Source organism: Orycteropus afer, unplaced genomic scaffold, assembly GCF_000298275.1.
Source record: "Orycteropus afer afer isolate SDZICR_OR568_19922 unplaced genomic scaffold, OryAfe1.0 scaffold00263, whole genome shotgun sequence".
NCBI lineage: Eukaryota > Metazoa > Chordata > Mammalia > Tubulidentata > Orycteropodidae > Orycteropus > Orycteropus afer.
The window spans coordinates 388,286-415,726 of NW_006921850.1; the positions used below are offsets into that span (position 1 = coordinate 388,286).

The 27,441-nt window shown below is 38.5% G+C and overlaps 1 protein-coding gene across 1 annotated transcript in view; it reads left to right on the forward strand.

Annotated features, from left to right (window-relative positions):
- The window catches only part of VPS41 (VPS41 subunit of HOPS complex), a 284,325-nt gene that overhangs the window by 231,308 nt on the left and 25,576 nt on the right, over positions 1 to 27,441 (forward strand). Inside the window, exons 18-24 of the mRNA XM_007950103.1 lie at positions 647 to 791; positions 3,072 to 3,113; positions 3,255 to 3,305; positions 5,883 to 6,020; positions 21,506 to 21,560; positions 23,827 to 23,967; positions 24,904 to 25,040. Coding sequence (XP_007948294.1) covers positions 647 to 791; positions 3,072 to 3,113; positions 3,255 to 3,305; positions 5,883 to 6,020; positions 21,506 to 21,560; positions 23,827 to 23,967; positions 24,904 to 25,040 — 709 coding nt within the window. The remainder of the gene's footprint in view (positions 1 to 646; positions 792 to 3,071; positions 3,114 to 3,254; positions 3,306 to 5,882; positions 6,021 to 21,505; positions 21,561 to 23,826; positions 23,968 to 24,903; positions 25,041 to 27,441) is intronic.

A 27,441-nucleotide genomic window follows, 5' to 3' on the forward strand; every position in this document is an offset into this window, starting at 1 on the left:
TAGTCAAAACTGTCTGGTATGGGTACAATGACTGACACATAGACCAATGGAATAGAATTTGTTGTTGTTGTTGTTGTTACGTACTGTCGAGTCGGCCCCGACTCATAGCGACCCCTCCTTGGGTTTCCGAGGCAGTATCACTACAGAAGTAGGATTGCCCAACCTTCCTTCCGAGGAATAGACTATGGTATAGTACAAAATAACTTTTATACGTACTCAAACCAAACCAAACACACTGCCATCAAGTCGGACCCAACTCAGCAACCCCTCCTTGGATTTTCAAGGTGATATTACTACCGAAGTAGATTGCCCAACCTTCCTTCCAAGGATTGGTTGGTGGGTTTGAACTACCAGCCTCCTGGTCGGCAGTCAGATGCAATAGGCACTATGCCACCAGAGCTCCCTTTATTTGTACTGGGAAACCAAAAAATTCACATGACTTGCTTTATTGAAATATTCACTTTATTGCAGTGGTCTAGAACCCAACCTTCCATATCTCCAAGGTATGCCTGCATTTTTCCAAATACAGTTAATTTTTCTAAGACAGGTTTTTCAGTGTTTAATCTTATGAAACATGCCCTGTGTTTTTTAATTTTATTATTAGAACTGTTGACGAACATTAATGCAATCAATTTTATATTACCAGGTACACCTATGACACAAACTATGGCAATGCTCTGGAAATATACTTAACATTAAGACATAAAGATGTTTTCCAGTTGATCCATAAGCATAATCTTTTCAGTTCTATCAAGGATAAAATTGTTTTATTAATGGATTTTGATTCAGAGGTAATGTGTTTCTTATTTTAATAGTGATAAATTATTTTTATTACTTCAGATGTTAGTAATTAGACATCCATATAAATGCTAGATTGGATGATGGATCATATAGTTTGGCTGTATGCTAATTATGCTCAGAACACTCTGGCGCTTGCTAGATGTTTAGTTATCTTAGTTGTCAGCATTCAGGAATCCTTTCAAGCAACCGTAATTTGATGTGAGATTTTTAGAGTTGTGTAAGTAATTCTTTTTTAGAGCATTTTTTATAGTTCAGAGAAACAAAGAAAAAAGCCATATGCTTTGGCCCGTTTAACCTTCTTAATTGTATGTGCTGGAATGAAACTATAAGTAAGTTTACTTTTTGAGCCATTCATTGTGGTTTTACTTCTTGACATTCATGGATTTAACATAAGAAGTTAGTTAACCATTGGTCTCAGTTGATGCTCAAGTATAAGGTATATGGACTATGTCATTTTATTACTGAACAAATTTGCATAGTGTTTCCCGTGACTGATGAAGGGACTCAGTTTCACACCTCACAGTAACTCTGATAAAGTGATATGAGTTGTCTGTGTTTTGGGAAATTTTGTTTATTTTTTTGGTAAAGGAAGCTAATGACACACACTGGTGATGGAAATAAAGAGTTTCTCCTAGAAATTTTAGATAAATTGTAGAGTAGAATCATTACAACTCTTCAAAAGAGCTACTTTCATTTTTCAATTATATTTTACCTTATTTCAGGTATCATTTATTATTTACAAACTTAATTTAGATTGGTGCTAGAACTACCTCTTTTAAAAAGATGCTTTTAGCCCATTGTTGATGCTGAATGACTCAAGCGTTTAGGGATCACGGCTCCACAAAGAATTAGTGCCTTTCTGAGGATGCTCAGGTACAGAGGTTCTGCTTCTCTAGCAAAAAATGATTAAGAGGATGAGATGCTTATATAAAAATTAATTCTGTTTCCCCCTATATCTGATCTTTCCTTGTGTCCCTACCCCTGCCTCCATGTGTCTCGAGAGCCGACTTTTACATATGTTATTGTGGAAAAAAGATGAATGAACTGAAACTAACTGGTATTCAAGATTCTGAGTCAAAAGTAAAGCATCATAGTTTCCTGATTAGATCACAGGGATAATCTATTTTAACATACTCATATTTCAGAGCAAAAAAAAGAGACATATTTAGAGCCAACTGCTTAGTAGTATCAGAGTCAAGAGCAGTACACAGATGACCTACATGAGCTCACTCACTCAGACTGGTGGGCTGGCTTCTCATCACCTCTTGTTATAAACCCTGTCTAATTTGTGTTTCAGGAGCTCTGGTAGTGTAGTGCCTAAAGCACTTGACTGCTAACCAGAAGGCCAGCAGTACAAACCCACCAGCCACTCCTCGGAAGGAAGGTTGAGCAATTTACTTCCATAGTGATACTGCCTTGGAAACCCAAGGAGGGGTCGCTATGAGTTGGGGCTGACTCGACAGCACATAACAACAACAACAACAACAATTTGTGTTTCAGAAAGGTTACCAACCAACCAGTTGGTCAAATCGATTCCAACTCCTAGATACCTTGTGTGTGTCAGAGTAGAACTGTGCCCTATAGGGTTTGCAATGGCTGATTTTTCAGCAGTGGTTCACCAGGCCTTTCTTCCAAGGCCCCTCTGGATGGACTCAAACTGCCAACCTTTTGGTTAGCAGCCAAGTGCATTATCCATTTGGACCACCCAGGGACTCCTCATGAAAGATAAAGATTATAAAGTACCTTCTATAAGTCCATGAATGTTATATGGTTATGAAACTAAGGTAACTTTTTTTTTTTTTTTTTTTTCCTGGCTCTTCCCCTCTTCTTTACACAAGACCAGCTCCCTATATCTTTGGAAACTCACAAGGTGACCTGGTCACGGTTCAAGTGGCCAGAAGAAAAGCTCATTCTTTGACAGTGATAGTGAGACACTTTTAACTATGGAGTGTCACATGAGAACTTGTGAAGGTATCTTTGACATCAAGGGGACTAGAACATGGGTATTCGAGATGTTTTATGCTTAGTAAGTTATAGCAAGACACCTTTTTATTACTATGCAAAACATAGACCTCAAATTGAGACGTATTTTGAATGCATACTTACATAAATATAATCTCACTTAGTGCCATTTGAAACCTCAGGACCATCTTAAGTATGGAAAAATAAGCCCTCTACCTTTAATTGTCATGATGTATGCAATACATGTATTTAATGTTCTCCTCTTACATGGCAAATTGCAATGATTGTGGCTATTTCTTATATTTCAGAAAGCTGTTGACATGCTTTTAGACAATGAAGATAAAATTTCAGTAAGTACTTTTTGTTTTTATGGCTGTTAACAGATGAGTGTTCAGGGCCACTAAGCCATAAAGAAAAAGGATGTTTATCAGATAATTTTGCTTCTTAGTTTGTGTCCTCATGACTCTATATCTGAAATCTTTTTTCTATAGATTAAGAAAGTTGTGGACGAATTAGAAGACCGACCAGAGTTGCAGCATTTGGTGAGCATGACAGTCTTCTTTTGCACTTTTGACTAACTATTCAGGCAAACCAACTTCCAGTACTGGTGTGAGGGTATTGGAGTGGCCTCCTCAAGGATGTTAATGCTCAGGTTGGAGGTTTGCCCACAAACAGTATTCTGCAGTTATTAAAATGTAGTATATGCTGTTCATCTGAGGAATTAATTATGGATGAGGCACTTAAATTTCAACTGATAGTCCAATTGCAACAACAAAAAAGTCATCATATTAATTACTGTGGTATCTATCATACAGTGCCAAGGAGTAAGCACCTTTGTTCTGTAGTTACCATTAACTGTAATTATGGTGTAAATCACAGCAAAAGGCAGTACTCTGATATGTACACTGTAGATATCAAGTCCTTGTGTCAGGGAAATACCATGTAACAGATCCATGTCTGGGACCACAGAATGGTAAGAGCTGAGCTTCATTTTTTGTCCCTCACTCTGAACTAGCTATGAAAGTGAGATTATACCAATATAACTAGGGGTATTGAACACAGTGAGTACACTTGTATCTTTTTGTACCTTTTTATACCCAGAAGGAGGCTTAGGGAATAGAGAATTTTCTTTGTATGTCAGTTTTATACATGAACTTTTGAAGACTCCAGGATAGGCATGTGGGGATACTCTTTTTGCTCAAGGGTCATGCAGATGCTATTGCTGTATTGTTATTGTTCAGCAATCTTAGGATTACCTGCTTTTCCAAGCAAGGCTCTTCTGTGCTGGACACCTTGGGAATTTGTGTATAGAGCAATGATTTCTGGCCTACTTTAGCCTTGAGACAGGATTATGAACAGTAGGTGTCTATGTGACAGTGTAATTAGTGCTATTGTGCAGTGGTGGCAGAGCTGACACTGAAATAGCTCATCTCCCCCATCAGGCAACGTAATGTCTCTATAAATTCGAGATGACAGAGCCTCCTTATCCTGTTTGTGCTTCTGGGAAACAGCACTGTGTTATCACAGCCCATGGTAGAACCCCAGGGTCAGGATGGGCAGGAGTCTTTCATCAGACCAGTGTGGCTGTATGTGAGCCTTGGTCCACAGATGAGTTCAGTCTGATTACTCTGACCTCCTCTTACTGCCTTAGGATGATGTGCACCTTTAACCTGAGGAGTGGTCTTAATGTGCATATGTCATGGTTAGGCTTATTTAGCAGATACGTACAACACCAGAAGTCAAAATTAGCTAGCTCATTTCTAATCTCAGCTTCTAGGGCTGTGATTATGAACCAAGGTATTTGCAAACAACCACTCAATATGTGATTAAGCTGTTCCCACTTCCATTGGCATGTGGAGCTTTTGTTTACAGTTAACATTAACTAAATACTGAACATCAGTTTCTTACTTCTGCATAATATATTGATAGTTAATCTTGTTGCAAATAGAAAGTGAATTATTCACTTCCTTTGAGGTCCATTAACTTTTTCAGACCACTAGATAAGAAATGCATTTTGAAAATTGCTTCAGAACACCTATACTGTGCTTGATTTTTACTTATGTCTGCCATTGGACTGCTAACCAGAAGGTTGGCAGTTCAAACCCACCAGCCACTCCATGGAAGGAAGACTGGGCAGTCTACTTCCATAAAGATTTAATACCTAAGAAACCCAAAGGAGGTTGCTTTGAGTTGGAATCGACTCAATGGCAGTGAGTTTGGTTTTTTCAGTTTACCTGCTGATAAGTTAATATTGTTGCTATCTCCACTTAATTATTCCTTACCTGGTTTGTTTTTGATGTTACTAGTATAGGCAGCAAGGAGCTCTGGTGGCAGAGGGCCTAAGGCATTTGACCGCTAACCAGAAGGTTGGCAGTTCAAACCCACAAGCCACTCCATAGAAGGAAGACCAGGCAATCTACTTCCGTAAATATTTACCACCTCAGAAACCCAAAAGGGGTCACTATGGGTTGGAATCGACTCAATGGCAGTGAGGGCGTATAGGCATCATTTCATTGCAAGCATAGGTACCAATAAGACTTCAGAAAGAGAAGCTGCAGAATGTATGAAAATTAATGGTAGCACCTGCCGCTTCAGTTTTCAAGAGCATGTGCTTTAACACAGGACTTTACCTACTTTCGTGTAAAAGAAGAGACCTTTTCTGATGTAGGAAGAGCACTAACCAGGCATGTTCGTTCTAAGGCAAAGTAAATAATGGCAATAGTAACAACTACTACTGTGAACATCTGTAGTACTTACTGTACTGCATGCCAGGCATAGTTCTGAATGATTTACAAATGGTAACTCATGGAATCCTGACAACCGTCCAGTAAACTCTTTGCAGATATGGAAGCAGAGTCACAGAGAGCTTAGTGAATTGCCCAAGGTAACATGGTTGGTAAGTGGTACAGCCAGGTCACTGGGGCTGTTCTAGAGAGTGCCAGACTCTCCTTGCTCCACAAAATCATTATCTTTGCATATTTTCTTTACCTTTAGATGGTTTTTGAAAACTGCTTCTCCCTTGACCACTCATGAAAGCTGTTTAGACCCAAAATAATAATGCTACCTAGAGATTCATTTTCTTATTTTAATCTTCGTGGTTTATCCTTTGTTCCTTTTAGTATTTACATAAGCTTTTCAAGAGAGACCATCATAAGGGGCAGCGCTATCATGAAAAACAGATCAGCCTTTATGCAGAATATGATCGGCCAAACTTACTTCCATTTCTCCGAGAGAGTACCCATTGCCCACTTGAAAAGGTAAGTCACAGACTCCCCTACTTAAACACTTTGGGTTGAAAAGCTGTTGTTGTTGGAACTTGGTTTGTCCTTCTACTCCTACAATCTCTGCTTAGCTCATCTGCTTTGTTCAGAGGGAAGACTGGTGCTCTCAAAGCAGTAGGTTTTGCTGGGATGTTTTGATGAGAAGTGGAGGTTGTGTTTGATTCCATTTGAATGAGAAGCTCAAGCATTTCTGTGACAAGCTTAATTGGGATAAAGGTTTAATCCAGCCTCTAGGACTCATAATCAGCCCTCAAGCAAAAAAAAAAAAAAAAATCATCAGGAGTCTGAGTCAGGTACCAGGATAACAGTGGGACCACAGTGTCAGGGCCTGTGTCCTCAGTCAGACGGGAGTAACTGTCAGGAATCAGGTTTGCTTAGCCAAGATCAATAATTTAAATCCAGTACCCTGTCTGTTTTAAATAACTGCCATGTGTATTTCTCTATCCTACTACTTTTCACTATAATTTTCTGTTTATTAGTCTCTCTTTCTCACTATCCTGTAAATTCTTCAAGAACAAGGAGCTTGTCTTACTTGTTTAGCAAACCCAGCACACATTACCTACTGCTATAGAGTCAATTCCAACTCATAGCAACTCTGTGGGACAGAGTAGAACTGCCCCATAAGGTTTCCAAGGCTGTAAATCTTTACAGAAGCAGACTGCTTTGTTTTTCTCCCTTGGAGTATCTGGTGGATTCAAACCACTGAACTTTTGGTTAGCAGCCGAATGCTTTAACCATATTCTTTCAGCATACATTAGACAGTTAATAAATTTTTGTGCATAGTGAGTGAATGAATGAATAAATGAAGACATACAAGATCCTAGTTAGCACTAAATATGGACTAATTAGCTTTATAAACCTGCTATTTGAAAGTAAAGTATAGTACTTACTGTGCATGTACACTGGTAACTGGCAGTCTGAAGGCCAGTTGTTTTGTTTCCCACAGTTCTTCAAACCACCTGGAGTGCTGTCTAATATCTGTAAATGTCTTACTAAATTCTGATGACCAAATAAATATTTTAAGTCAGTTTTGCATATCAAAAAAGAAAGCATATTTGACTCATGAAAGGATGTGTATAAAGACAATAATTGGTGACTTACAGTCTGTGCATACTCACATCTTTTATAGGTACTTCTTCAGCCCATGATGATTAAACCCATGGAAATCTATGATTAAGCCTATAGATTTAACTGTGAACCAATTTTCACTCAATGGATTTTTTTAAAGCCTACAGTTTATGAAGAATTTTCTTACCTGAATAGTGATTTATGAAACGCATCAGCATTTTATATTTGAGGCCCTAAGACATTTATTTTAAGAGTAAGTTTAGGAATACGCTGCTGCTGCTGTTGTTGTTGTTATCTGTATCACAGTGGCCCTCAACTCATGACAACCATGAGGTATAGCGGAGTGAAACACTGGTCCTGCACCATCGCCGTGATAGATTACAGATCTGTTGTGACCCCTTGGCTTTCATCGGCTGATTTTTGGAGTATATTACCAGATCTTTCTTCCTAAGAATTTATTACCTGTCTCCAAAAATAAGAGCAGATATTCACCTCTTCTAGCACTAGAATCCTATGTATCTGCTCCTCAGTTAACAACTATCTCGTTATCCAACATTTTGCATTTTCAACCTTAACCAAAAGCTAAACTAACTGCTGTCAAGTCGATTCTGACTATTAGAAACCCTCATTGGGTTTCCGAGGCTATAAATCTTTACCAAAGTAGATTGCCCCATCTTCCTTCCGCAGAGCGGCTGGTGGGTTTGAACCACTGACCTTATGGTTAGCAGTCTAATACCTTACCCGCTGCACCACCAGAGCTCCTCATTTTCAGCCTTAGTTAAAAAAAAGCTACTCTGACTGTTTTGCACCTTAACAACCTATGTCTCGCTACTCTGACTGTTTTGCACCTTAACAACCTATGTCTCAGAAGGAAGATTGGGCAATCTACTTCCGTAGTGATACCACCTTGAAAACCCAAGGAGGGGTTGCTATGAGTTGGATCTGACTCCACGGCACTGAGTTTGTTTTTTTGTTGTTGTTGTTGCTTTTTAACTATGTCTAGCAGTAGCAAACACTGAGGTGAGAGGCTAGAGTAACACTGGCTGTGATGATTTTGTGTCAGTTTGGCTGGGCCATGATTCTCAGTTTTTCAGCAGTTATGATATAATTTGACAGTTATATAATGGTATAATTTGGCAGTTTTGTAATGATGTAATCATCCTGCATTTTGGATCCGATGTTCTCATCCTCCATTTTCACATAAGGCAGAGTTTTGCATGATGACTTGTCTTTGGAACCTAACCTTGTTGTTAAGAGAGTAATATGTGTAATCTATAAAAAAGAATGATAATCTTACTCTTTGAGCAGTGCTCCTCCTTTTTATCTTACGTTTTGAACAGCATTTGCTATCAGAGAGGCTATGGCTGTTTCCAGTCGGCCTTCCCAGATAGAGCCATGTACATGTGAGTGACTTACAGCCATCATGTACTTCATTTCATCATTCACTAAACACAAGATACATAGAAAAAACACTCCAGATTCCAGTATATCCAGGTTCCTCACACACTGTCAGCCCTGATCTAGCACTGGAAGATACGTTACTTCGCTCAAAAGGAGGACATGTAGAAAACGACAGTCCTGCACGTGTCTCGAGTCTTTGGCGGCACAGTGGTTAAGCACTTAGATTAACCCACACAGAGGCACCTCGGAAGAAAGGCCTAGCTATCTGCTTCCAGAAGGTTACAACCTTGAAAACACTGTGGAGTGAAATTCTACTCTGCACACATGGGGCCACCATGAGTTGGAATCAATTCCATGGCAAAGAGTCCAGCTGGTACAAACTCACGTTGTTGTTGTTATGTGCCTTTGAATCATCTCCAACTCATCGCGACCCAGTATACAGCAGAACAAAACACTACCTGGTCCTGTGCCAGCCTCATGATCTCTACTATACCTGAGCCCATCGCTACAGGCATTGTGTCAATCCATCTTATTGAGGGCATTCCCCTTTTTCATTGGCCTTCTACTTTACCAAGCATGACATCCTTCTCCAGAGAATAGTCCCTGCTGACAGACAACATGACCAAAGTAGGTGAGATGAAGTCTGGCCATCCTCACTTCAAGGATCAAGCACATGGTTCTTCTCATACATAGAACTTACTTAGAGCCTTTGAGTAGACCTTTTAGAATTTTTTTTATTCTGCTCCACTGAAAATAAATTGTATATAAAAGGACACAAGCATCCTGACACCAGTTATGCTGTAAACACAGTGTTTTTTTTTTTTTTTTTTTTTAAGTGATCTCTTGCTTTCTACTAAAAGAGAATTTTGAATAAAATGGATTAGAGATGGTTATTGTAGAAACAGACCATTGTGAAATATCAGGTCAATAATTCACATTTTTAGAATTCCTTAAATGAGACTTCTTCATGAGAGATTATTATTTGTCAGTGATTGTGAGAAATCTATATGGTTGCAGAAAACATATCAATCTGTCCTTGCTGAGATACCCAAAGCTGTCTTAAAGGAGATATTCATGCCTTACTAACTCATGATGGATCTCATTCCTTTCTCTTTAGAAACAGGAATTCTCTTTACACTTAATCATGTTAGAAACTAATTCCTTTTGTGTTTGTTCATAGCATGCAAAAGCTACCATATGTACTAACTGATAAATAACAAGTACATTTTTTTCCCAATCAAAGGCCAAGTGTATTAGCAGTGAAGTGAAGGTCATGAGATATGAGGTGACTTTTTTTTTTTTTTGCCTAATTGAATATAAAATTAAGAACTTTAAAATTCTAATGCCTAGCCACCCCCAAAGAGATCCATACTTCAGAAAAGTTTGTAGGTTATTTAGCCTATTGTTGTTGTTTTTGTTTGTTATGGGTGCTTAAGAGGATTTATTTTAAAAGGGAAATGTTTCCAGTTTTAAAGCAAGTTATCTCAAACACATTGGATAATTCAGTTCAGGTGAAATAACAGCTATGCCTTCCTCCTTTCTGGTTGTCTGCCTTTGCTGGGATGGGATAACTGTTGAGAGGAAGGAATGACTCCCAACTGGCAACTGGTTGAAATCTCTATAATCCATAGTATTTGGCCCAAAACTTTGTAGAGACCTTGGCACCACATTAAAAGCTTTTTATGGACATCGTTATCAGGGGCCAGAATTCAGGATTTAAAATCACCACAACTTTGAAATTCAAAAATTAGTCATAAGCTTTTATGAAATTTTTCATTCTGAAGGATGTGCAGAGTTCTTAGGAATTCGTACAACTATAGCAGTTAGGAAGGAGTTCTAGTGACGTAGTGGTTAACGCATTTGGCTGCTAACCACAAGGTCAGCAGTTCTAACCCCCCAGCCATTCTGTGGGAGAAAGATGAGGCAGTCTGCTTCTGTAGAGACTTAAAGCCTTAGAAACCCTATGAGGCAGTTCTACTCTATTCTGTAGGGTTGGAATCAGCTCAGTGGCAGTGAGTTTGGTTTGGTTTTTGCAGTTAGCCATTCTGGCACAAGCGGTTAAGGCATTCATTCAGCTGCTAGTCAAAAAGGTCAGCAGTTGTAACTCACCCAGCTGCTCCATGGGAGAAGGATAAGGCAGTCTGCTTCTGTAAAGATTTCACAGCCTTGCAAACCCTATGGGACAGTTCTATTCTGTCCTATATAGTCACTATGAATCAGAATCAACTCAGTGGCAGTAGGTGTAGGTTTTTTATTTATAGCAATTACGGAAATAATAAAAATCCTTTATACTTTTATTAAAAAAAAAAAAAAAAAACACCTCACTGCCGTTGAGTCCATTTGATTCATAGCAAACCCTGCTTGGGTTTCCAAGGTGGTATCTCTATGGAAGTAGATTGCCCAGTCTTCCTTCTGAGGAGTGGCTAATTTTGAACCCCAGCCTTCTGGTTAGCAGTCAAATGCCTTAGGCACTGTGCCACCAGAGCTCAAATATGCAGTATGCTTTCAAGTACCTCATTTCATTTTGTCTCTACAAAAGTACAATGAATTGGATAGAATCATTTTATACATAACCAGATGAGTTTTAGGGAGTTTAAAAAAAAAAAACAGCCAGTAACACACAGTTAATAAGTTGAGGATCAAAGATTCACAACCTGCATCTCTTAACTTCAGTTTCATTATTGTTTCCATTATGGGAAGGAATAATTTTCCAGCTTTAAAATATTAATTAAAATAATAACAATAACAACAGCAATAATAAAGGTATACCCTTAATATGGTGAGTATCCTGAGAAACATAATTCTTTAAACTATTAACCTATCCTTTCTGTTATAATTTCCAAAAGTCAGCATCGGGCACTAGTTTACATTTTGCACATCTGATTTGCTTATGCCTAGAGGAGATAAAAGTTAGTGTTACAGCTTGGCAAATTTATACCTGCATTTATGATCTCCCTCATACCTAATGGCATTCACAAGGTGGCAGTGTTTATGAATTTGGAGGAAAAAAGCTAGAGGTGCAAAGTTTATAGATACTCATTTTAAATAGTGAAGAAGATTGGATAAAAGATGCCAGGGCCAAGGCTGTGTAGAAATCATTATTTAATTTAGCACTGATGAGGTTTGTATTAGTTACTCTACACATTTCTGACTTTGTTCCTTCCTTTATACATAACAGGAAAAGGGGAATTAAAATACTATTTTTATTCATATTCTATCATTTCCCTTATATTTTTATTACTGTTTTTTTTTTCTATATGTCTTTCATCTACGTGCATGTGTGTGTGCGTGCATGTGTGTGTGGGTGTGGGTGGTGTTTTTTGACTTCAAAAATCTGTTTCCCTTCTCCTCCCTCTAGAAGGAGCACTGTGGCCCAGAACATTCGAAAATCTAAAATAAGGGAACACTGCATTTATGCTTCATTTGTGTCAATAACAGAGAACTCTTGTGAACTAGAAATCCTGTGATTTTATACTTTACTCAAAATTCATGGTGTTTTCTAGAGTATTTTTTCATTTGTGAGAAGAGGATAATTTTAAGATACTGTTAGAAATCAGTTGCAAAGCATTTCAAAATCTCTGAAGTTTAAATTTCTGACACTCAAATTAAGTTTGAGCTTGGTGATACACATCTGCTTGCATTCCAGACCATTCTTTCTTTCACACTTGCTTTTAGACGTTCCCTTCCCATGTGGGTTGTCATTTTTGATAGTATCATATAAGAGTTTAGCCCATCATTGTTCTACAGAACATGCTGGAATGACAGAAACGTTCTTTATCAGCACTGTCCAACATGGTAACCATTAGCTACATATGTTACTGAGTATTTGAAATATTGCAACTATTTGAAGATATTTGAAATATCTTTCATTTTAATTAACTTAAATTTAAATAATCACATAAAACAAATGGCTACTGTCCTGGACAGCTCAGGTGAGCCACCAAACTGGAAAGTGTCCTTATAGGTTGAGAGGAGCATGTTTTCAGACATCTTATAAGTCTGAGAAAAGTGGAGAAGGTTCTGTGTGAAACCTTTGAGTGGCACTTGAAAGTGTCAATAAACACCCACTATGAAATTTGGTGTAGTGCCTAAGTCATTTGACTGCTAACCAGAAGGCTGGCGGTTCAAACCCACCAGCCGCTCCTCGGAAGGAAGATTGGGCAATCTGCTACCATAGTGATAACACAAACACATTGCCATCAAGTCGGATCTGACTCATAACAACCCTCCTTGTGTTTCCGAAGCAATATCACTATGGAAGTAGATTGCCCAACCTTCCTTCCAAGGAGTGGCTGTTGGGTTTGAACTTCCAGCCTTCTGATTAGCAGTCAAATGCCTTAAGCATTACGCCACCAAGAGCGGAGACCCAAGGAAGGGTCTCTAGGAGTTAGATCTGACTTGACAGTAGTGAGTTTGGTTTTTTGGTTATGAAATTTATTTATGAATACCTTTTAGTAATACACTATTTTGAACAGCATAAACACCATTGTTCAGACTAGGGAAGTATAGTCAGGAGTAGACACTTTGATAAATGCAAATTGTCTGAGGACTGAGTTCAAGAGGAGGAACTAAAGACCAGTAATGGCCCTGCAGACTAGCCCCTTCATGCTTAGTGCCTTCAAAGGAAGAAGGACTTTGTCATCTCCTGAAATATTTAGCACACCCAGGATAATAGTAGAGAGGAAATGGCTATGAGTAAAGAGAGAATTTTACTATAAAGACACTATCGGCAGCAGAAAAACACGAGCAACAACACAGATGCAGCTCCTTTTCATGCTGCTTCCTTGATACTTTCTTTCCCACATTGACTTTCCTCTCTCCCCTTAGTTGAGTGTTTTCCCCTCAGCTAATTAGAGTTTTCTGTAGTTACTCCTCAGAACTTTCATTTTCTTAGAATTCTTCTGGACTAAAGGCTATAGGAAGGAAGATAGGGCAATCTACTTCCGTAGTGATACTGCCTTGGAAACCCTGAGGAGGGGTCGCTATGTGTCGGGTCTGACTCGATGGCACATGACAACAACAACAAAGGCTATAACATGTTGATATCATTTGTTGTTTGCTATGTCGTATGTCCATCCTATCTTTTCATTTTTTCATCAGACCTACTCCTTCTTAACTCATACCTTGACATTCCCAAGAGTTCTAATGGACCACCAAGCTTTCCCTCATGTATATCTTTAGTGATCTTTATCACTCCTTACTCAGAATCTCTTTAGTAATTTTCCATTCCATGGACACTTGGCTTCACTTTTACACTTGTTTTAAAGAATTGTAGAATATTAATATCAGAAAGGACATATTAAATCATACTCTCATTTTATAGCACTGGTGATTAGTACAGTCTAGATAGTAAATCTAGATAGCACATTTTGAGACTGCAGAAGTTGGAAAAGATCTTAAAGTTTTTCATCTTTGGCATTAGTGCTTGGTGTAAAAGTTTGAGTAATAGTCGCATTAACTAGTCTTCCTTGTAGGCATATAGATATTATCCTATCACTGAAAGCATTGTATTTCAGGAAAGATCTTGAAATATTCTTTTTTTTTACAGTGAATGCAATGTCATTCCTATTTAATTTAATTTGTCATTCCTCATATAGTAGACCATATGATTGATTCAAAATGGCTAATACCAGTCCATTTCAGCTCATTAATGCCTATGATACCAATCATTATGCATCCCACTTTGTTTTTGACAACTTCTATTTTTCCTAGATTCATACTTTGTACATTCCACATGCTGATTATTAATGGGTATTGCAGCTGTATCTTCTCATTTTGAGTTGTGCCACTTAAGCAAATGAAGATCTTGAAAACTTTACTTCATCTACATTATTAAGGTTGACCCTATTGTGAGGAGACAACTCTATCCCAGTTGTATTGTGACTGTCTTCCAGCCTGTGAGCTCATCTTCTGACACTAAATCAGTGTTCCAGTGCTATTCATAAAGTTTTCATGGGCCATTTTTTTAAGCAGACTTCCAAATCCTTCTTCGTTGGCTGTCATAGTCTGGAAGCTCTGCTGAAACCTGCCCACCATGAGTGACCCTGCAATTATGTGAAATACAATTGGCATAGCTTCCACCATCACAGCAATACGTACCACCACAGTATAACAAACTGATAGAAGAGCAGTAATATCCATATGCCTACAAGGGAAACAAACCAGTTAATACGACTATCATTCAAATTTATGCACCAACTACTAATGCCAAAGAGGAAGAAATTGAAGATTGTTACCAACTTCTGCTGTCTGAAATTGGTCAAACATTCAATCAAGATACATTGATAAGTACTGGTAATTGGAATGCTAGTGTTGGAAACAAAGATGGATCCAGTAATTGAAAAATATAACCTTGGTGATAGAAACGACACAGAAGATGACATGATAAAATTTTGCAAGACTGATGACTCATTCATTGGAAATACCTTTTTTCAACAACATAAATGACACCTATATACATAGACCTCACCAGATGGAATGCAGGAACTAAACCAACTACATCTGTGGAAAGAGACCATGGAGAAACTTAGTATCTTCAGTCAGAACAAGGCCAGGGACCAATAGGAGCAGACTATCAGTTGTTCATATGCAAGTTACACTTGAAGCTGATGAAAATTAAAAAAGTCCACAAGAGTACAATTATGACCTTGACTATATACCACCTGAATTTAGAGACAATCTCAAGAAAAGATTTGGCGTATTGAACACTAATGACTGAAGACCCCACAAGTTGTGGGATGACATCAGGACATCATACATGAAGAAAGTAAAAGGTCATTAAAAAAACAAGAAAGAAAAGACCAAATTAGATGTCAGAAGAGACTCTGAAACTAGCTCTTAAACATAGAGTACGTAATTTGAATGGAAGAAATGGTGAAGTAAAAGAGGTTTCAATGAAAAGAAAAGAAGACTTTAATGGGCAGCTTGACAAGGAAGTAAAATATTATAATGAAATGTGCAAAGACTGAGAATTAGAAAACAAAAAGGGAAGAAAATGCTCAGCATTTCTCAAACTGAAAGGACAGAAGAAGTAATTCAAGCCTTGAGTTGCATTGTTGAAGGATTCTTTGGGCAAAATGCTGAACAATGCAGAAAGCATCAAAAGAAGATAGAAGGAATACACAGTCATTTTACAAAAAAAGAATTGGTTGACGTTCAGTCATTTCAGGAAGTAGTGTAGGATCAAGTACCAATGGTACTGAAAAGAAAAATTCCAAGGTATACTGAAGGCATTGGTGAAAAATAACCCTTCAGGAGTTGATGGAGTACCACTTGAGATGTTTCAACAAACAGATGCATTGGTGGAAATGCTAACTCACCTCTGCCAAGAAATTTGGAAGGCAGCTGCTTGACGAACCAACTGAAAGAGATCCATATTTGTGCTCATTCCAAAGAAAGGTGATCCAATAGAATATGGAAATTTTTGAACAGTATCATGAATATCTCACACAAGTCAAATCTTCTTGAAGATAATTCAAGAACAATTTCAACAGTACATCAACAGGGACTGCAAGAAATTCAAGTTAGATACAGAAGAGGACATGGAACAAAGGATATCATATCTGATATCTGATGGATCTTGGCTGAAAGCAAAGAATACCAGAAAGATGTTTACCTGTATTTTATTGACTATGCAAAGGCATTGGACTGTGTGGATCATAACAAATTATGGGTAACATTTCAAGTGTAGTAATTCCAGAACACTTAATTATTCTCATGCAGAACCTGTACCTAGGCCAAGAGACAATCATTGAAACAGAACAAGGGTATGCTGCATGGTTTAAAATCAGAAATAGTGTGCATCCAGATTGTATCCTTTTAATCTATATGCTGAACAAATAATCTGAGATGCTGGATTATATGAAGAAGAACACAGCATCAGGATTGGAGGTAGACTCATTCACAATCTGTGATATATAGATGACACAACCTTGCTTGCTGAGAACAAAGAGGACTCGAAGCACTTATGAAGATCAAAGACTACAGCTTTCAGTATGGATTACACCTGAACATAGAAAAAAAAAATCCTCACAACTGAATTAGTAAACAATATAATAATCACAGAAAAGATTGAAGTTGTCAAGGATTTTATTTTACATGGATTCATAATCAATGCCCCTAGAAGCAGCACTCAAGAAATCAGATGATGCATTCCACTGAGCAAATCTGCTGACAAAGACCTCTTTACAAATTGTTAAAAAGCAAAGATGTCACTTTGATGACTGCCATTCACCTGACCCAAGCCATGCTATTTTTCAGTTGCTTCATATGCATGCAAAAGCTGGACAATGAATAAGGAATACTGAAGAAGAATTAATGCACTTGAACTATGATGTTCATGAAGAGTATTCAATATACTGTGCACCTCCAAAGGAATGAACAAATTTGTCTTGGAAGAAGTATAGCCAGAAGGCTCCTTATAAGCTAGGATGGCAAGCCTTTGTCTCACGTACTTTGGATATGTTATCAGGAGAAGCCAGTCCCTGGAGAAGGACATCATGCTTGGTAGAAGGTCAGTGAAAAAGAAGACCTTCAACAAGATGGATTGACACAATGGCTACAACAGTGGGCTGAAACGTAGCAATGATTGTGAGGATGTGCAGGACCAGGTAGTGTGTTATTCCATTGTACATAGGGTCACTATGAATTGGAACGAACTCTACAGCACCTAACAAGAACTACAACAGATAGCAAATTAGGTCACCTGACTTCTAAACATATCAAGTGCTTTTTCCAGTTAATTCATCACATTTCTTTTAAGAAACTTAATAAAAAAAAAAATTATTTACATCCAGAGCCCCTATCCTGTTTTCCACAACCCCTTGGGCCCACTGTCAGGTAGCCCTCTGAACTAATTTGCCTCTGGTGATCCTGTTGAGTCTTGTTGCCAAGCACAAGTCCACTGTGAGGTTTGTTTTCCCTAATGCTAGTGACTGGTATTTATCATATGCTATCCTGCTGATAGGGAGCTCTGGTAGCATAGGGAGCTCTGGTAGCATAGTGCCTAAGGCACTTGACTGCTAACCAGAAGGCTGGCGGTTCAAACCCACCAGCCACTCCTCGAAAGGAAGGTTGGGCAATCTATTCCGTAGTGATACTGCCTTGGCAACCCAAGGAGGGGTCACTATGAGTCGGGTCTGACGCGACAGCGTATAACAGCAACAACAACAAATCCTGCTGATAATAATGTAAGCTAATGCTTGCTTGTGATTTGACACTTATAAATCCCTTTTTAGTTCTCTTATTTCATTCTCACAATTTAATTTCCTAAGTGCTTTTTTCTGTACTACCCTCTTGAACATGCCCCCATTACAGATTAAGGGGAGAGGCTTGGAGAAGTGAATATCCTAGATGGATGGTGGTGCTGGAACTTTCACTCTACAACTGTTCATTCATCTTTTGGTATCTTCTCAAATACCACCCTCCCCAGGAAGATGTTCCTGGAACATAATCCTGCAACTTCTTTGCTCTGCAGCTGAGTTATAGACCCCCTCCTTTTCTCTCTTTCTTCAAACATCCTACTTACCCAGATGTATTACAGTCTTCCCTTTACCTGTGAATGACACAGTCCCACTAAACCATAAGTTATTTCTCTACCTGTACCTCCAGCACTGAGCACAAATCCAGGTACTCAATTGGTTATTCAATAATTATTTGTTGTAGTAGTCCCAGGTCTGCTACCTTCAGATTTTTGGGTCTTTTATTTCTTACAATTTAGATTCTCACATGTGTATCCTGTTTCTTTGGGGAAGTTTCACTGCAGAAGACTAAGAGTTGGTAAGAAGGTTTCATTGTTTATAACGATGAATAGACTGGCAAAATCATGTTGTTGTTGTTGTTGTTGTTGTTGTTATGTGCCATCAAGTTGGACCCGACTCACAGCGACCCCTCCTTGGGTTTCCGAGACAGTGTCACTATGGAAGTAGATTGTGCCATTTTCCTTCCAAGGAGTGACTGGTGGGTTTGAACCGCCAGCCTTCTGGCTATCAGTCAAGTGCCTTAGCCACTATGCTACCAGAGCTTCCAAAATCATATAGAGACAGGTAAATCACCAAATCAGTTAAGGATTGTGTTTAGGATTGGGTTTAGCTATGAATGCTAAAAATCCCAAAATATTGTAATAGTGCCTTAATAGTGTAACAGTTTAGTTTCATGTCATGTGGAAGTCCTGGTGTATTGGCCTCACTGATGTGACATGTCATGGGATCAGGGAACCGGGCCCTTTTTCTCTTGTCACTCCACCTTCTATGGCTTTGACCTTGTGACCCAAGATAGTGCATTTCTATTTGCAGTAGCAGGTTGAATGGAAGGACTGAAAATAAAAAAGCAAAGTTCACACACATTCAGTCTTAAGGAAGGTTCCAGAAGCCATATTTCTATTTCATCCTTTTGGTGACATTAATCACGCAGCTCCCCACCCACTGTGGAGGCTGGGAGATGTTCCTTTGCTGTTTTGTTTTGTTTTGTTTTTTTAATTCTAGGCAGACATACACTCAGTGAAAATTGTATTGCTCTGGAAAAAGTGAGAAAAGGAAACTAGGAGACAGCTAGATAATTCTGCCACTTAATTTTTAAATCAATCTTGTGAATAATGAAATTAACAGTTTTCCTCTAGTTATTCCTGTTTCCTCATTTAAATATTGTATGTACTTTGAAACACTATCCTAATTTCATTGAAATTCTAAAATAAAATGTTATTTTCCCTTTGTTAATGTATTTGTTATTTTTTGCTACACTGATGTCTGTGATCAGCATGTATTTTCCTCTTTAGCTATTAACCACCAGTCAGACTTAAAATATATACTCTTCTGAAAAATTTTAGGGCAAAAAAATAAAATATAAAAATTAGCTGCTGCTGTTGTTCCCCAAGATAATTTATTGAATCAAAAGAGCTTCCGTTTCTGTTTATCTCTTTGGTTCTTATTTTTAAAACAACCTTAGCTGGTTGTTTTTACATGATCACTCTAAACATGCAGCTCAGTAATCTTCCTCCTAAAACTTTCTCTGCTTGTCCAGTTTTTTTAAAAAAAAAAGATAAATATATACATTACACACCTAGTATGGGCCAGGCTTTGTGCAAAGCTCCAGGCTTAGAGTACACGTGGTTCATGCAGACAGAAGTTCAACAAATAATTAATGAGTAATTAATTGCAGCATGACGAAGTGTTGTGAAGACGTGTGCATGGTGCAATGGGAGCATATACCTGGGATCTGAAATGTGTGCCAGGGGCTGAGGAGTAAGGCCAACACATAGGTGCATAGTATTTGTGGCAGAGGAGTGATGAAGGAGGTGTAAGATGAAGCCAGAAGTGAAAGCAAGTCTACATCACCATGCCTTGCAGGTCATGGAAAAGATTCCAGGCTTTAATCCGAACAGAGCAACGTTAATAGGACAGTTATGTAGGAGGAGTATGAGATAAGATTTCTTTGTTGAACTTTTCTTATTCATCTTACAACACCTAGGTCAGATGTCACCTCTTCTGTGAAGCTTTTCACACAGGGCTCACATCAGAGTTCACTGTTCCTGTGCTAAGCACACGGCCCTCTGGTCATTCTCCTCCAATCACACAGCTGTCTGTTGTCACATCTCTGTCATCTTCCTGGGCCCTGAGCTCCCTCAGGCAAGACTCATGCTGCTTACATTTCTATGAAGTCTCCTCCTTCCCCTCTTCTCTGTTCTCCTCTTACTCATCATCATTATTAACATTTTTTTTACTGTCAGCTTTGCATCTCTGTCCAACCTTTCCCACAAGTGATCAGCACATAGCCTATAGTTCACATGGCAAAACATTTAGAATTTATTTTATAAATTTATAAATAAGGATTATTTATTTTAAAAAAGAGTCTGTCTTTTTTTATGCATCCAAGAAAATCTCTCCCTCATCTCTTTATGTGAGATCTTTTGATCTTTCTTGGAGTGTGATGTAATTTTTCTTCTCACTTTTGACAGATCTTTGAACAGTTGTTGTTGTTGTTGTTGTTAAGTGCCGTCGAGTCGTTTCCGACTCATAGCGACCCCATGCACAGCAGAACGAAACACTGCCCGATCCCGTGCCAGCCCCACAATCCCTGCTATACTTGAGCCCATCATCGCAGCCACCGTATCAATCCATCTCGTTGAAGGCCTCCTTTCGTTGACCTTCCACCCTACCAAGCATGGCATCCTTCTCCAGGGAATGGTCCCTTCTGACAACATGACCAAAATAGGTGAGACGAAGTCTGGCCATTCTTGCTTCCAAGGAACATTCTGGCTGCACTTCCTCCAGGACAGAATGGTTAGTTCTTTTAGCAGTCCATGGTACTTTCAGCATTCTTCGCCAGCACCACAACTCAAAAGCATCAACTCTTCTTCGGTCTTCCTTATTTCACTGTCCAGCTCTCACATGCATATGAGGCAATTGGAAATATCTTTGAACAGAGCTCTCTTTTAAACCCTGGGAGGTGATAATGGAAATATCCCTAGTAAATGTATTTATTTATGCAGCAAATATTTATTGAGCATTTGGTATGGTCAGTACTGGGAAAATGCAACCGTGAACAAAGCAGTGTTCCTCCTTCATTTCACGTAGGTTATGTTCTCGTGGGGATGGCAACATAAACCAGTGCCTCTATTTCAGGCCGTGAAGTACTGTGAAAAAGACTAAAGTAGCATGAAGAGAGAAATGTGATGGCGCAGGTCCATTCTTTCAGCATCTTGCTTTCTGCCTTTGCTCATAAAATATTCCGAGTTGGTTCAAATATGAATCAGCTGCTTTTATCACCTAACATGTTTTTAACTGATTTGTGTGGAGTCTAATACCTCTTCTGAGAAGTGGATGAGTATAGCTACCATCAAGGCCTAAGGAGCCTTGTTGTTTACTTGCTTTGCTTTGTTTTGCTTTTAAAGGAAAGCAATGGAAAAAATCTTGCAAGCTTGTCAATTTGAGTGAGTCTGCTAATACTTGTTCTTGTTTGGTAACCCATAGTAACGTTTTTACCCTGCTTAATTGAAGGCCCTTGAGATCTGTCAACAGAGAAACTTTGTGGAAGAGACAGTTTATCTTCTGAGTGAGTAGCTTTTATTCATTTGGATCTTCATAGAGAAACGAGGTGACAACATGATGTAAATTGTGTAAGAATGAACATAGGCTTTAGACAAAGCAATGAAATTAGACTCTATTTTGACTTAATACATTAAGAAAGGAGACTTCACAGCACCTTGGAGACCTAAGAGTTATTTAATAAATATTGTTAAAACAGCATAGCGATTTACAATAAATAAAACTATTAGTCAACATCTCACAACATTAAAACATTTCAGATGGGTTGAATTGTTTATTGTTCATTTTTTAAAAAATTAAAATTAGCATATATCCCTATTATATTAGTAGAAAATAAATAATCTTTGTTTTTAAAAATTGTACCCCAAAATAACTGAAGGAAATGGACTTGAATATCAGCACTCTGGAGAGAGTGTATAACTTTTTAACTGTAAACTAACTGTCACTTGTCTTCTGTCCTATGGCTCTTATCCCACATGTATGATAGTTGTATGGCACATGCCCAGACACAGAACTTGGTATCTTTTCACATTCTTCCTAAATGACCCACTTGCACAAAAGTAATGTAGATTTTCCTGAAGCTTTTCTAAGGAAGCTGTATGTCTGTGTTTGTATCTCACACCCCGTAGCAAGCACACAGCACAGAGTTCATACTAGGAATTTTACCAGGATCACTTCTCTGCCCTTCTCCTCTATGATTTTTCCACTTTACACCCTCCCCTCATACAGCACTCGGCCTCAAGTGACAACTCTGTCATAAAAAATAATCCCAATCTTCTATCCCCGTTTATGGATATACAGATCATGAAGGCTCATCAGCAAAACCAAGACTAACCAGTCATAGGGCCTACCTTCCTTGGCAGAAATTGCATTAGGGGCTGTTTTATTAGTTGAGTATATTCTTGGGGTGCTAAACACAGCCTCAAGAAGCTTATTGGTTTACGTCTTCAAAACAAATACAGTGTTCCCCCAAGAAATATTCTAGTGGAGTAAATTTTTTTTCTTCATGTCATACTATCTTAGAAGCAGTAGAGAAACTTATAAAGAGAACTACAATATGATTTTATAAAAATTTTAATATCCTATAAACTCCCTGCCATGAAGTCAATTCCAACTCATAGGGACACTTTAAGACAGTGTAGAACTGCCCCTTAGGGTTTCCAAGGCTGAAAATCTTTACAGAAGCAAACTACCTCATCTTCCTCCTGAGAAACAGCTAGTGGGTTTGAACCGCCAACCTGTTGGTTAATAGCCAGTGCTTTAACCACACCATCACCAGAGCTTCTAATACATTATTCACTTTTTTTTTTTCTTAATTAAGCAATTTTAAAAAAATACAAACTAGGCATATTTGCCACAAAACCAAAATACTACAGAAGTGATATCCAGTGGGATTTTGCCTTACAATACACAAGCCACTGGGATCAGATGATAATGGCTGCCAAGGGTCAAAAAGATCCTTAGGCCGAGTTTGAGTTTAGTAAGAAGGAATGTGCAGATGCACATTGCTAATTCCTTCCATAGGCCAGGGCGCAGGGACGGGGGATAGCACACAGCCCTGCAGGTGCTGGCCCTCCATGAAGTATGACTTTCTACGTGTACTGCATTAAAAATGCACCAAAATTATTAATGTAAATATTAAAATGCCAGCAGAGCAATGGGCGAAGTATTTGTAAAGATAATCACCAAGTAAAGGCATAGTTGTTAAATAAGGCTTTTCCTTGAACTTGGGAGAGAAGGGGATGAGGTTGCCCTCTGATCGTGGAGTTTGCAGTCAGCACAAATAGCATCGGGGAACCATGTTGCAAAACTACCTGACAGGGCAGAATGGCTTCAAGGCCTTAAAGTCTTAACCATGTCAGGGTGCAAAAGTGTGAACATCCATAAGAAATACAGGTCTGTCAGTTACAACTTGGAATCTGGCACCCTGGTTCTAATTCTGACTCTGCCATTTAGTATAATCTTCCTGATATTTCTGTTTCCTCTTCTGTAAAATAGGAATGTGAATAGCAGGTTCTTCTTAGCATTATAGTGATGATTAAATGATGTAATTCATGTGAAGCACGTAAATGAGTACTCAGCACAAAGTAAATACCTAGTAAATAGAAGTTATTCATTTGCCACTATGTTATAGACAGCCAGTGCTAACATTACCACAAAAATATGCTTTTGCTTAGCTTTTAAACTGTCAACAAATTAAAAGATAAGCTCTTTGATTTAAAAAAAATATTAAAATATAAATGAAGTCTTTCTCACATCCTGCATCCACCTAGGCCGAATGGGTAATAGTCGGAGTGCCCTGAAGATGATCATGGAGGAATTACATGATGTTGATAAAGCAATTGAATTTGCCAAGGAGCAAGATGATGGGGAACTCTGGGAAGATCTGATTCTGTACTCCATCGACAAACCACGTAAGCAGAAAAGCTGTCTACAATGACAACTTTTCTCAGCCAGTCAGATCTAGAGTAGGAATTTTTGTAAGACACTTTGGGCTAAAAATATGGTGAAGTATCTAAAATAATAAAAGGTCAGGTACATTATAGCGATTTCTAGTATTTCTCCTCTAAAGAAGCCTTATCTCTTTGCATTTCCCAAACGGGATAAAGAACCTGATAATATTAAATATATTCCTGTAAAGTATACTTTTCCCTATAACAACCAAATTGAATAAATGTCATTTGGGTTGGGTGCTTAGGTTTTTGTGTAGCCAGGAGTATTTATTTTGAAAGTATATAGCACTTACTAGTCTCTTTTTATGGAAACATAATTGTTCCTGCATGTTGACCAAATTTGGATGTTGGCTATTGTAGGATTTAGTCTCTCTATCCTGCCCATGTAATACTCTAGTAAACAAGAGTTTACATTTGTTCTTCATTGACCTTCACCTTGACCATTTACATTGCGTCTGCTATTTTGGAAAGAAAACAAACAAAAGCAGTCACCCCAACACTAACCCAAGTCCTCTTTTGAAAATACAGAAATGATTAAGAAATTAGCTGCAGGAGTTTTAGATTGACACACACACATTTTTTTTTAAGAAGGAAGGATTATTATCCTTTTTAAGATGTGCAAATTCTAGAAACTGCCTTTATGATTGTCTTTTGACTAGAGATACAAGAGGACAATGTCATTAACGTCAATCTCAGATTAAGGTAATTACATGAATATTTATCTGGGAATCTAATTTAGCTCGACAAGGTAGTAGTTTACAGATCTTAAAGGAGGCAAAGCATATGTAATGGAAAACGTCATGACCTTTAGAATCTAATGTTGGTTTGAATTTGGGTTCCTTACTTGCTAGCTGTACATTGCTCTTCTACTCATTATTTTATGTGGTATCTCCATAGCGTTTATTACTGGCTTGTTAAACAACATTGGCACACATGTTGACCCCATTCTCCTGATTCACCGTATTAAGGAAGGAATGGAGATTCCCAATTTGAGAGATTCCTTGGTTAAAATTCTGCAGGACTACAATTTACAGGTAAGTGTGGGGTAGTCCCTAAGGCATTTGACTGCTAATCAGAAGGCTGATGGTTCAAACCCACCAGTCACTCCTCAGAAGGAAGACTGGGCAGTCTATTTCTATAGAGATACAGCCTTAGAATCCCAAGAGGGGTCATTATGAGTCAGAACCTACTTGCCGGCAGTGAGGTTTTTTGTATTTTTTTCCCCTCACATTTAAGGGTAAGTATCCCTTCCAAGAAAATCAAAGAGGAATTGATACTTTTGAATTACAGTGTTGGCAAAGAATATTGAATGCACCATGCTCTGTCAAAAGAACAAACAAATCTGCCTTTGATAAAACACAGCCAGAATGCTCCTTAGAAGCAAGGATGGCAAGACTTTGTCTCATGTACTTTGGACATGTTATCAGGAGGGACCAGTCCATGGAGAATGGCATGCTTGATAAAGTAGAGGGTCAGCGAAAAAGATGACCCTTAGTGAGATGGATTAACACAGTGGCTGCAACAGTGGGCTCAAACGTAGCAGTGATTCTGTGGTACGTAGAATTGCTATGAGTTGAAATTGACTCACAGGCACCTAATGACAACCACAGATATCCTTTCTTGGACAAAGGAGCATGTAAAGTAAGTTGACTGACTGCAGGATAAACATTCCTAGGGTTTATATTAGAAATCTGACAGAAACTTTCAATTTGATGGTTGTATTTTAGTTAGGCTGAGATACTTAGAAAACTATTCAAATAGAGAAACTAGAAATAGCACACCTTTAAGGAGGCCATCTGATTCTTTAACCATCTTACACCACATTTATGTAGTAAATATATCATGGCATCGGAGAGCGTATGGGATGGCTGACATGGCTCTTAGAGTAGGTCACTCAGACGTTTTTAAGGAAAATGAGTATTATGTCTATTTGGGAAAATAAAAAGATGTTTTTCAGGTAGCTTATTAATTTTCCTTGAAGCCACTCAGTAACCCATTATCAGGAACATATTAGAACATATGATTTTTTTTTTTTCAACCTTTGGTCTTTTTTCTAGAACAGTACAATTTTATTATCCACATTAATTTGGAATTTTTGTTAAGAATAATGGAACCCATTATTTTCATGTAAATAATTTATATGCTAATTACAAAACATCCTAATCTTTGAACTGTAGCAGTTATTATTTTTCAGTATGTTAGTAGCTTCTATGGTCTTCAAACTACTTAAATATATTTCCTTAAAAAATCAGAGTGTTGTTCTTTCTCTGCTTCATTTGCAAATGAGTTCTTATTATAATACTGATAAAATTGCTTTCATGGAAACACAAAAAGTTTTGCATGTGAAGCATGTATACCACAGATGAAATGGCTTGAACAAACAGGAGTTTATTCTCTTATAGTTTTGGAGGCTTTAAGTCTGAGTTCGAAGTGCCATGTTCTAGGGGCTGGGTGAAAGCCTCTCAACCTTGGGCTTCAGCTCTGCCTCGTGCTCCTGGTCCAGTGAAGCTGGAGGCTTTTCTTCACTCAGACAGCTGCTAGCTGCTGATGCTGACAAGCCCAAGGTTGACAAGTAAAAAGACATAGTCCCAATTTTACCAAACAACATGGCAGACAACTAATTCAAGTCCAGAAGAAGTCCCAAGATTGGCAGGGCACAGCAGGCTGTTGAAAAACAACTTGGCTACATGCAGGGGTCAAGCATGCTATAAGCTGGAGACCTTTCTCAAAGTTGCTTCTTATGTACTAGAAACAGCCGACATCCCTAAAGCAGCTACTCAGCTGCTCCAGTAGATTCCACCATGGAGTTAATTACCAGTCTCACAAAAGGAAATAACTACATTCAGCTGCCCAGCCACTCAACCAGGCCCAGCCAAGATGACATATAACCTTAACTACCACAAAGCCAGAAGATAAGGCTGTGGGGGAGAGAAGTAGTTGCCGGGGTGAGTAAAGAGGGGAGCATTTTGATAAGAATTGATTGGACCATTAGTCACTGGGGAAAGTGAAAAATGGAGAGCTACCTGCTGAACTCATGGTGACAGCCTCAGGAAAGAGGCAGGGTGAAAAGAGAACATAATGGAAACCAGAGCAGAAGCAGTTGAGGAAAAAGTGAACTGAGGCCACCATGTCCTCAAGCCAAGGGAGGAGAGCAGCTCAGGAACATAGCCATTCAACATGCTGAAGCAGTTCTTTGGATTGTGCACCTCATCAGTAAACAGTTTGAGCTTAACCACAAATATGTAGATGTGTTTATTAAGTTGTACGTTATTGCTGAACAAAGATATTATGTACCTTATAAAGCACATACATAGAAGTCATATTGTTGTGTGCTGTCGAGTCAGACCTGACTCAGTGACCCGTCCTTGGGTTTCTGAGGGTGGTAGGTATCACTATGGAAGTAGATTGCCCAACTTTCCTTCCAAGGAGTGGCTG